This window comes from Muscardinus avellanarius (assembly GCF_963383645.1).
Source record: "Muscardinus avellanarius genome assembly, chromosome: 13".
In the NCBI taxonomy this organism is placed as follows: Eukaryota; Metazoa; Chordata; class Mammalia; order Rodentia; family Gliridae; genus Muscardinus; species Muscardinus avellanarius.
Window position 1 is genome coordinate 19,960,396 of NC_137799.1, and position 12,365 is coordinate 19,972,760.

General features: G+C 48.5%; 1 protein-coding gene across 1 annotated transcript in view; it reads right to left on the reverse strand.

Moving 5' to 3' along the window:
• Positions 1–11,513, reverse strand: part of PAPPA (pappalysin 1) — a gene marked incomplete at both ends in the record, with an annotated part of 247,503 nt that extends 235,990 nt beyond the window's left edge. Inside the window, one exon of the mRNA XM_080709626.1 lies at positions 11,102–11,513. Coding sequence (XP_080565752.1) covers positions 11,102–11,513 — 412 coding nt within the window. The remainder of the gene's footprint in view (positions 1–11,101) is intronic.
• Between the last annotated feature and the right edge of the window lie 852 nt (positions 11,514–12,365).

A 12,365-nucleotide genomic window follows, 5' to 3' on the forward strand; every position in this document is an offset into this window, starting at 1 on the left:
GAATTCCTGTTCTGCCACCCATTAGCTGTGGGTCCTTCAGTGAGTCATGCAACTTTCTAACCCAATTTTAGAGGGTACAAAGTGCAGCCTTCGTACAGGGCCAGCACATAGTAAGTGCTCATTATAAGCAAGCTGCTTTTATTACTGTCATTACTGCTGAGAATGCATATTCTCCTCCAAGGGTATATAAACAGTGGATAGAGGATTCCAGATCCTGAGGTCAGCACAAGGTCTCCTAAGATCAAGGGAAGCAGACAGAAAGGTCCTCTATCAAGAAGGAGGGAAGTGGATACAAACCCAAGCAACAGATATAATTGCCAGGACACCAGAGGCCCTGTAAGATACTGATAAGGGAGAGAGGGGAAATCTGAACAGAATAAAGTTTAGGATTGTGTGCTGCAATGCAGACACAAAACAAATGCTTTGCAAACAGGCCAGGGGCTGAGAGGGAAGACCAAGGCCAAAATGTGGCTTAGATTAGAAAGGCCACATTGTGAACTCTTAAATACATTGCTTCCCCCACCCCTCTGTTTTGGAAGGCCAATTTATGTTCCCTTCTGACTTCTTTGCTCAAGGGGAAATGGAATTAACCACTGTGTAATGTTTCTGACTGTGACGCACACACACTAGGTCATGTGCTTTAGTTACGTAATGCAACATGCCTGGGGTTCCTGAGTCCTTTCTCCCCAGAATCATTAGATATTCAGTTGGTTCTCTTATCCATTCACCCATTCATTGAACAAAAAAAAAAAAATGCACATAGCTTCTTTATGTGCCAGGTACTGTGCTAAGCTACAGAAAAATTTGAGATGGATAAAAATCCCAAATGATACTTAAATATAATAAAGAATTTCAGGTGTTTTGATATACATGTGCAAAAGGCATAATGTACACAAATAGATAAGAAAGGTGGGGATAAGTTACACTTTGGAAGGAATCAGGGAGAAATTCCAAGAAGAGAGGAGCCTTGAGCAGAATTCCAAAGAGACAGAAGCTTTTCAAAACAGTGCACAGGAATATAGGAGCACAATGAGGAAAGAGAGAGAGAGAGAGAGAGAGAGAGAGAGAGAGAGAGAGAGAGAGAGAGAGATGGAGAGAGAGAGAGATGGAGAGAGAGAGAGAGAGAGAGAGAGAGAGAGAGAGAGAGAGAGAGAGAGAGAGGTTTAAAAAGCTTGATGCACTGGGGGAACTTCAAGTAATATAGATAGCATTGAAGAGTATATTTCTAGGAGTAATAGACTCAGATTTCCATTTTAGAAAGATGGTGCTATCCAGTGTTGGAAGATAAGTTAATGGGGATATAGGAGTTGAAGCTCAGAGAAGTGGACATTATAATACCAGGGGAATAGTTACAGCAGGAAATGAAGAGGGCTTGAGCAACAACAGGTTGCCTATCAAAATGTTAAGAAAGCAGATAGACAGGGGTTGATGACTGATCCAATGCAGTGACTTTGCATCTAGACTTGGCAATGGCAACTGAGAAAATAACATGAGGAGTTTTACAAGAAAGATCATTCCACTTGGCACATGTTGAGTTTTTTAGTGTACTGGCATTCCCAGTGGACAGCAGGAATCTACAAATCAGAAGTCCAGTGGAGTCTGGAGGTAAATGACGGTCCTCAGCAGCAGCATGGTAACTAACTTATGGGAAAAGATGCAAAGATAAGGGATAAATGCATCCTACCCTGTGTTGCATAATTTTGGATACTGACACAGGCAAGCCACTTTCCTCACCAACCATCTGTTCTGCATCAATGAATTGAATGGTTTAAAGAAGTCCTTCTGAGTTTTACACCCCTTGGTTCTTTGGACTTACTTAGATTTTACTTCCTAAGACTGCGTACAACATTAGGTTTTGCATGTATGACCTCTCCGTCTCTAAGAGCAGAGCTTCCTGGTTGCCCCGTATCATTTCATTTTTCATTCAGTCAGCCTTTGCAGAGGAAAGATCTCTGATCCTATTTGAGTGTCTTCTATCCAAATATATTTGGTCACATTCTACCCAGCCCCTTTTCTGTTCATAGAGCAATAGGAATAAAGAAAGATGAGTGTGGGAAGCCATACGAATGACTTCTTGACTACGCGGGTGACAGGTACAGGTTAGACCATCAGCTTTTGAAGGCAGAAAGGTGAGACCAGTATTTAGTGTTAAGTTACATCCTTTCCCTGTCTCCATTAGTTCTACTAATCTGTAACTTCCCATTTCCTAAATTTTTCTCTCTCTGTTTACAACCCCAATGGGCTGGAACCTGTAGCCTTACCAGGTTCTCAAAAATAGACATTTTCTTTCTCTTGTTTGAAGAAAAATCTTAGTAGCCAAAAAAATGGTGGGTTTGGGAAGCAGGAAGAGAGGGAAGAGGGCTGGGAACGAGAGGAAACAAGGCATACTTCAGGGGAGTCGCATCAGAGAGGCCCTGAAAAAAAACAGGCTGAATGGTGGGTACTGCCCACCAGAGCTTTCATATTTTGATTCATAAATGATCTCATCAGAGTAATAAGCAAAACTAAAAGGCCGGAGGCCAGAAATATATTCAGAATGACCTTCATACAATAAGAAGTGATGAAACGTTTGTATTCAAACCATTAGTCTAGTATACAATCACTGGAAAGTAACTCCATAAATTTGGATACTTATGGCAGAAATAATTATTTATATTACTAATGAAGTGGCTTTCCCACTATAAGAAAGTGACAATATTTTCCAAATTATGTGTTTGGTTAGTCTTTAGAATTGTACCACCGGTGTTTTGCTTTGTAACACTGGCATTTTGCTTTTAGTTACTGAAGTACAAAAGAGTAACATTCTGAGTATTGTCAACCAATAACACCTTAGCGAGAAGGAGTGGCAGTTCTTTCTTTCCACACATTGGGCACTGTGCCCCCGAGAGCAACAAGCACAAGCAACACTAGTGCCCAGGAGGAAGGAAAACAGAACTGTTCTCAGATTCACAGTTTTGCCTTAGGACAACCCTGATTAGGGTTTCAGAATCCTAAAAGATCTCCACTGGAAGAGTGTCTATGGACAAGGCAGTTAAACCCGCAATACCTTCATGGTTCGCGTGAGAAAGACTGATCCAGACAGGGGTAAGGACTTTCTCAAAGTCACAGAGCCAGCTGAAGCTGGTCTCCTACTTCACAGAACACTCCACTCTCTTCTCCAGATAGCCCCAGGTCTGTTCCTTAGTCTGTTTTCCAATGCCTTCTCTCAGGAGGACCTCTCCTGACTACACTATTCAAACGCTGCTCCTCCTGCACCCCACCCACACCCATTGTCCCTAGACTGGATTTTCTTTTTCTGCATAAACACTCACCTGGCATTGTGTGACATACATTCCTACTTGGTTCTAGTCTCTATCTCTTACTTCCCCACCCACCCCATGCCCAGAACATAAACTCCCTCGGGGCAGAATTTTCAGAACCTAACACTGAATCCAGCATAAGGAGGAATTAAAAGAAAAAAAAAATACTTTTTGAATGCTTGGGCAAGGAATGTACATTTCCTTTGCCTCTTGTCTTTATTTCCATTTCTTAGATTTGAGTACATAATATTTTTGTAAAATGAAACGATAATCTGCTGTTTTGTTTGCCTCTCAGTTTAATTTAGATTTTTGTTTGTTTTCTACCTTTAAAAAAATCAACTTTTTTTTTTTTTTTTTTTTTGGCTGTTCTGGAGATTGAACCCAGGACCATAAGCATACTATGTAAATGCTCTAGAGCCCAAGTTCCAGCTCTTCATTTTAATGTTAAAATGATACCGATGGATCTTTTCTGTGTGGTAACTGAGAGAAGGTAATTTCTGGCTTTGTCAGAGGAGATAAGTATGTGTAACTCCTAGAGTCATTGAGAGAATTAGAAATAAGGTGTGCCAAGGGGCAGATACAACCAATATTTAAAAAGTTAACCCTTGTCAGGTGTGGCACACGCTTGTAATCCCCGCGCTTGGGAGGCGGAGACAGGAGGATCATTCAAGTTTAAGAGACCTTGTTTCCAAATAAAAAAAAGTATAAAATAGGCCTGGGAATGTAGCCCGGAGGTAGAAGGGCTTCTAGGAACCCCAGTACCACTAAAAAAAAAAAAAAAAAAAAAAAAGTTAACACTTGCTGAGTCAGCCCATGGTCTAGGTTCCATTACTAAGCATTTTCCACACCAGTGTGTGTAGCTGGACTGCATCATGGCTCTCAGTTAATCTTTGTATGACCTTAGGAGAGCCCATCAATATATAGGGGAGCATTTCTAACAGGTTTTAAGATCGTTTATAGAAACATGATAAAAGTACCACAATCACACCTAACAAAATGAACAATTCCTTATTATCAGTCCCTGTCCATTCAAACTCTGTCATGGAGTGCTGTGTTCTTTCAGTTAATCTTGTCGAATAGCACCATTTAAGCAGAATGAAGAGAAGGGAAGAGGAGGAGAGGCAGGAGCCTGCCCTGACAGGAGAAGTAAGTTATCAAGGTCACACACCAATAAGTGGCAGGGTTCTGCAGAGGTCCCAACCTCAAAAGACTCCAGTACAAGAACAGCTTTGCACTGGAGATCACTGCTTAGCATCCACTGTGTGAAGGACAACAATAGTAAAGGCACCTTTCTAGGAATGAACTCGGTTGCACAAGTCCCTCCAGTCTCACCTCCTGGCTCCTCCTAACCCCGCTGACATGTACATTGGGTTCTGATCTCAGCCAAAAGCTCTTGCCACTGTTACAGCTGGTCCCCATGACAACCGGAGATGGGACTTTAAGTATAACTATACCTGAAACCCTTTCCCCAGAGGTCCCAGGTCACACAGCTCAGAGGACATCGGAGCCAAGATCTGAACTCTTGATCTCAGTTTCTGGTCTTCAGATAAGTCAAGGGACCCAAAGTGTCAAATCAGGTTTGAGTAACCTGTGTCAGAATCCCAGTTGGGCATTTCTAGTAACTGTATTAAGGTAGAAAGCAGAGTTTTCAGTAAGGCAAGAAGATAAGGGGGCCTTGAAGGGAAGAGAACTAACTTCCAGAGAAGTTGCAGCTGGCTCCAGGGAGAAATAGATTCATGAACCTTTGGCCATAGGCAGAAAAGGTATAAACAGCACACAGAGGGAGTCCTACCTGGAGTCCCTAGGTATCTTCTCTCTTCCTCACCTGAGACACCTGAAGTCTTTGCAACTTTCAAAGTAATCTCAAGATGAGGGATTTGAGGAACAATAGGATCACACACCCTTCCCATAGAACTAACCCAGAGCAAAGTAGGGGATGCTTCCAAGCAAGCCTTTGTAACACCTCTTACTCTTGCTGAGAGAGACCCCTTCTCATCTGATTCATTTGAAATCAAATGCATGCAACTCAGTGCAGATCCCCTTTGCTCAGGGATGCATGCTTTATTTTTTTTTAATTTTTTATTATCTTGCAGTACTGGGGATGGAACCCAGGGGCATTCTACCTCTGAGCTACACCCTAAGCCTTATTTTTTATTCTTTATTTTGAAACTGTCTCACTGAATTACAAAGGGCCTCACTAAATAGCTGAGGCTGTTTCATGAACCATGATCCTCCTGTCTCAGCCTCTCAAATACTGGGATTACAGGTATGCTCCACCATGCCTGTCAGGGATGCATGCTTTAAAGGAGACACTGAAAGGAGATGACATGGACTGTCAGGGGCCTTGACACCGGAAGTTTGGAGTTAGCAGAGAGGACTCAGGTTGGAACAAAGGTCCTTCCTGGTGTCTGGCAACAGACTGAGACAGTTGGATTTCTCTAAAGGCTCAGCTACTCATCAGCTCAGTGACCAGGTAACAGCACCGCCACATTGGGCCTCACTTTTCCCCAAGCACACCATGGGTACATCAGGCTGGATCCATGACTCTCCCTGCTGCCGGTCTTGCTTCAACATTACCTGTGTTGAGAAACACAGGGCCCAGGCCAATCCCAGACTCAAAGCATTAGAATTCCTCAGATGTAGCCCAAACCCAAGGATATTTTCAAACCTGGTGATTCCAAGTGTGGCTAGGAATGGGAACTACTGGGTTAAAAGATCTCCTAGGCCCCTTTAAAACAGGGGTAGTCTGTGAATGCAGTTTAATGCTGTGTGACCCTGGACCTCGGTTTCCCCACTTTCCAGTGAGCTCCTTGACCCACATGACTGCCAAAGCTAGGCATGGCTGGCCATACCTATCACACGTCTGAGCGCCACTCCTCCGGGCCTCAAGGTTGCCCTGCTCTTTACAGAGGGTGTGGGGGTGTGCTCCCTAGGTTGTGCCCATCACCCCATATCTAGTCACTAAACAGCAGCACAGGAGAAAGTGAGAGTTTGGAGAGAACCTGGTGAAGGAACAAGAGTCATGTAACAATAGATCTGCGACTACTGTCTGGCCTGCATCCCTGGGGCTCACTCAGTGGTTCAGAGCATCCTTCAGTTCTTACTAGCAAGGGGTTATCCCAGCAGGTCAAAGTGAAAAGAGATTTCAAGGAGTTGAACTGTTCCCCAAAACATAGTTTCTACTCCAGACAGACTCTTTAGCAGTTCCAGGAGGAAAGATCTACAAACCCACAAAGAGGCCCCACTTCCAGAGGACCGAGCTAGCAAACTGGGAAAGTGGGATGTGGCTCTTTACTAGCTCCAGCTACTTCTGACTGAGTCTCTCCTATCAGCTGGGACCGGATGAAGGGCTTTTGGTGTGTTGATGTCATTGAGATAGCCTGAAATCATGCGGCCCATTTTAGAGCAGAAGAAACCAGGCAAAAGGAAGGTGAAATGGCAGACAACTCAGCGTGCATGATAAATGACTGGTAAGAAAAATTCCAAGTGTGGTCTTTCAGATTATTTGATGAAAAGAGAAACAGATCTGCCAGGTCAAATCCACATCTCCAGGTGAGACCCCCCTCCCCGTGTCTCATCCTTCTTAATATGTAGCTATATGGTTGGCACATGGAGAAGGCAAAAAGAAAGAAAAGGTTCAGCAGTAGGATTCAGGAAAGAAAAGCCAGTCAATCCTTTCTGGGGGACAGAGAAAAGAGGGGACGATGCCCACCTTCCAGGGCAGCCAGGAGGCTGCCAGGTGCAGGTGTAAGGTGAGCTCCCTGCATGTGCCTGGACTCTGTAGGCACCCAAGAAGAACAGCTTCCTTTCCTGACTTTAAGAAATTCAAGACTGAGATCTTTGAAAAATTATAGGCAACATTAAGAGTGAAATTTACTGAGTTCTTACTTTATACCAAGTCTAGTTGTAAAGTCCAGGTACAAGCTCATGTGAAGTTCATACCCCCCTTTGAGATAGGCGTTCATGCCACTTTCACTGTATAGAGAAAGAAGCTGAAGCCCAGAGGAGTCCCTTAGCTCGCACAAGGTCACACAGAGAGGCAATGGCCAAGATGGCATCACACTTGGGTCACCTGCCTACTAAAACCACGTTCTAAACATGGAGTCTCCTCTAGCTTCCAGGCGGGATCATAGCTGTGAGGAAGAGCCATGCTAAGATAGGAACTCCTTAGCACCTAGCCCTAGTCTTTTTGAGAGGTTGACTGAGAAGTCAGAAGTGGGGGCTACAGAAGGGAGGGGCAAAAGACTCTTGAGAGTCACCAGCAAACTCAATCCCTTCCAACATTTAGAACAAAAGAAAAAAGTCTGGAATGCTAGCTAAGGTGCCTGGGTGGGATTCAGGTAAATCCCTCTTTCCTTCTGAGGTGGAATTCAAGGGAAGGGGCACTGGGATGGATGGGAGGGAGGGTGATGCTTGTGGGGTCCAGGGTTTCACTTATCTAAGGGGTCAGGAGAAACTTTAACAAGATTAACTGCTGCTCAGGGCCTCTGCTCCACGGAGCAAATTGAGCCTATTGTTTTCTATTTCTTTCAGACTGGAGGGGTGGGGGGCACATATGGAGAAGAGAGGAAGGGGTCTGGATCCTGCCTGATGTGGTACAAAAGCAAAGGGATGTGTCAGAAACACTCCCCTGCTCCTGGCCCCACTTGAAAGGGAGCCCACAGGGCCAAGCAGGAAGGCTGCAGCCTGTGTTTGGGTGGTGGCGTCTGTGGGATGAGAGGTGAAGGTGTTTGGAGGCCAGGATCCTTCAGTGGTGCAGGGGGCAAGGCCTAGAAGTGAGGATTCCCAGGATTAAAGATGAAAGTTCCTCCCGTCATCCAGCTCAGCCCTCCAGGCTGCCCTCATCTTGGTGTCTCTTCCTCCTGGATTAGCTGAAAGGATAACAGGCTTGGGTAACCTCTTGAGGACCCTTCTGGCAGTAGCCTTAAAGAATTCTTGAATCCTAAAGACCACTCATCACTGATGTGCACACACATTCTAACTTTGACTTTGTTTTTGCCTGCATGAGCCTTTCATTCATATATAAATATCACACACACACACACACACACACACACACAGAGAGAGAGAGAGAGAGAGAGAGAGAGAGAGAGAGAGAGAGAGAGGTGTTCAGAAAAATAAAAGGCATGTCTTTTGAGCTTCAGAAGCAAACTGAGCCTTCCTCCCCCTTTCCCCTGCCTTTCTGAGTGCCTGAACTGGTGAGGTAAAGTTTGAACCCGGGCATAAATAGCATCCCCGGCCATCGGATCTGGGAGCACCCCTGCAGCCTACCAGGAGTGGCAGGGCCTGCTCTGCCAGACGACAGACCCGGTTAACAGCACCGTAAAATTAGACCTTTATGAAACCCAATTGAATCCTGCAGCAGAAAGTGATGTAAGGCAGCCTGGCTTGAGAGCGAGGCAGCAGCCCTCGCCCGAAATAGCAGTGTGGTCCCCGCTGAGAGCGGACTGCTCTCAAGATAGGTGACCAGGGATTCCTGCGAAAGTGGTGACGCCCAGCCGGAGCCCGCCGGCGGAGGTCAGACAGTAATCTGGGCACCTGAGGTCGCAGCTGCGGGGGGAGGAGCTTTCAGCTGCAGCCACCTCCGGGCCCTGTTTCTCGGCCGGGTACCGACGCGCCCGGGGGAGGGAGGGAGCTGAAAAAGTACTTTTGCAAAGAACCTCTGTTTGTTTGCTTTTTAATTCAAGGAGAAGCAGGTTCTTTTTAGTCCAAGAGCCTGTACCATGTAGAGGATACGGCAGAATGAGTCTTTCTTGGCTCGCGTCCAGGTGTTTACACACCGCCAAATCTGGCTCGGACTCAAGTAGAGAAGAAAAAAAAAAAAAAATCCACCAGAATCCTGGGGAGGGGGCGGGAGCTCCTGGTTTTCTGGTGCTACACGACAGCCGTGCTCCCCCCTCCAAGCCCCGTATTGAGAGGAATGTTATGTCCACACATAAAATGGACCAGGCATTTTATACAAGCAATAATAGCCTTGCGTCCTCCATCCAATTAAAGTATTTTACTGCTACGATCTTTGTGTAGGTGAATGACTCCTCCATACTACGCATGCGAAGGGAGCCCCTCGTCTGAGTTAGACACTTAGCAAGTGGTCCCCGGTGGAGTCCCAGAGGTTCCATACACATCACTGCCTCTTCTACCTCTTCATTGATGGCACCTAGACAACCCTAGTTTCTCCTCTCCGGAGGGAAGTCTTCCACATCACCAATAGAGCAGGTAATGGCTAGGAAAATCAGACCTCCAAAGCGGCGGACTCTGCGCTTCTCCTAGGTTTGGGATATAGTCAACATACCACTGTCCCGAATTATCACCGCCATCGCTATTCATTATTGTTTCGAATAACGTCTCCTGTGTTCCATATTACACCCTCATCTGGCTCACTAGGGCTTAGGAGCTAAATGTGAAAGAGCCCCGTTTCCTTTGCCTTTCCCGGCAAAAAAAAAAAAAAAAAAAAAAAAGGAAAAAATAGCATACGATGACGTCAGTGTGTGTGTGTGTGTGTGTGTGTGTGTGTGTGTGTGTGTGTGTGTTGAGCGGAGTCGTTCTTGCTTTCCTTTGGTAGCTGGAAAGTGGGGGCTTTAAGGGGCATCTTTTCGGTTTAACAGCAGAATTTGGGTCCCCGAAGCGGACTTCGTGTAAATAGGAAAACGCAATGTTCAAGTCCAAGCCAAGCGAGGAGGAAGAAGCAGATTGCCAGAAGGGCTCGAAGCTTTCCCTTCTAAGAAAGTGTGTAAGGGGGTGGGATCGCAGAGCGCCTCCGCACGTTCGCCGGCTGCCGCCCGGGGGGAACCCCTGACTCTCACTTTAAGACGTCCCGGGGCACGGCGAGGCTGTTTGTGCAGGGAGGGGATCTCCCGGACACAGAGGCAAAACTTTCCCTCTCCTCTCCAGCGCTGCCCCCCGCCATCCCCCGGCTTTATTAAAGGCATTTCCACAGATTCATGGGGGGGGGGGGATGAATGTTGGAGCACTTTTCCAAAGGTTTGCAACCCTCGGCAAAGTGTCGGGTTTCACTACGCGCCTTGCGGTGGGACGGCGTTGGGGAGCGGGAGGGAGGGCGAGGAGTGAGAACTTTAATTCATTATGGGCTCATAAAAGTCCCAAATGAGAATAGCGCCCCATTTCGCAGCCGAGTCTGGGGGAGGCTGAAGGGGTGTGTGTGAGGAAGGTCTAGCCCAGCCTCGAGTGACAGGCAGCGGGCTTTACCATCGGGGGCCTGGGATGGCGGTGTGTGCGGCTGGGTGCGTGTGGTGGCGGCGGCGGCGGTGGTGGTGGTGGTGGTGGTGGGGTCCCCCCGAGGTAGGCTTCAAGCACAGAGCAACTTTGGGGCACTTGGCGGACTTCTAAGTCTGGCGATCCCAACAACATCGTCCCGTCGGGCTTTCGGGGTAAACAGGGCCAATGAAAGGGGTTACCTCCACCCAAAAGTCAGAGAAACCAACAATCAATCCCCTAAGTCTCCTTTCGCATGCAACCCAAATGGGTCATCCTCCTTCCCTCCCAAATACCGAACACAGACAGAGAACCTCTGACTCTGCAGAGTACGGCTGTCCACCCCATGGGCTTCCCGGGGGCCAGCCCTCGCTGACCAGTGTCCCGGGCTGCCCGAAGCGCTCCCCGCGCTGCTCGGAGGGAGCCTGGCAGCCGCGCCTGCGGAGCGCGCCCATTCCGCAGATGAGGCAAAGCGAGGCTCGCAGCTCGCCGGGCTGCGGTCCCCGCGCCGCACGCTAGGCGACTCCGGCACAGACGCGCCCGCCCGCCCCGGACCCTCCCGCCGCCCGTGCCCGGGCACCCTCGCCTACCTGTGATCACGGCTGGAGACCTCTGGCCCCCCTCCGCTCGCAGCCACACTTGCAGCGTGAACGCGTCCCGGGGCAGCTCGAGGTCGGCCCGGAGGCGCAGCTGCTCGCCGCGCCCGCTGAAATAGAGCGCCCGGCTCGGCGGGCTCGGCTCCTCCGCGGCGCCCCTCGCCTCCCGCTGCCGCCGCCGCCGGGGGACGCGCACGGCTTCCCAGGCACCGCCCGGCGGCGGCGGCGGCGGCGAGGCGCGGCGGCCGCGGGCCGCCCGGGTGGCGCAGGTGGCCGGGCCGGCGGCGGGGCGCGGGGGGCGGCCGGCCCGCGGGTCTCTCCGGGCCCGGCGGGGGCGCTCGGCCAGCCCGCAGCCCAGCGCGGCGCTCAGCAGCCCCAGGCGCAGCACCCAACTCCAGAGCCGCATGTCCGACGGTCCCCCCCGCCCCCCCTTCGCCCCTGCACCGCCGCCGGGCGCTGCCAGCTTTGGGAGCCTCGGCGCCTCGACTTTCTCCGCTCTTCGCCCTTCTTGGGCGAGCCCCCCCGTCCACTTGGTTTTTTTCTTTTCTTTCTCGCTTTCCTCCTCAAGGTGTGTGCTCCACTCCCCCCACCTTTGAAAAACACAGCCCAACTCCTCCTGGTTGGCAATTAATTTCTCTCCCCGCTCCTTTATCTGCCTTATATCCCCCCCCCCTAACAGCTGGTTGCCTTCTCCCTTGTTTTATTTCATTTTATTTTATATGATTTCTCGCTCTTAAAAAATAAAATAAAAAGCTCCTCTAAGACACTGATCCGCTGAATTCCCTCCCCCCCAAAAAGATGCTCTAATTTATTTATTTTTTTTGCGTCCTTTATAACACAAGCCACAGCCCCCTCCTCCCCCCAGTCCCCCTCCCCTCCCTCCTTCTTCACAAAATGAAAGGAAAGAGGGGAAAAAATCCCTCAGAAGATGAGTAAACAAGCGTATGCTAATCTGCTCGCGAGCGCTCCACCTTCCCAGTTGAATGAGTCCCTGTTAAAACTGCGGGGATCATGACCAATCAATCATTTTGGAGAGGCAGAGCCACCCAGCCTTCTTCCACTTTGCCTTTGCGTCCTCTCCTTCGCTCCCGCTTCTCCACCCCCTCTTTTTTTTTTTTTTTTTTTTAAGAAGACAATCTTAAAGTAACAATTTAATGAAATTCTGTACACACCCCCTTACGGTCCTCCCCGCTTCCCTCATTCCTGCTCAAAACACACATTCCTGTTATTGTTTTGTTTTGCGTGCTTTTTCTTCCCC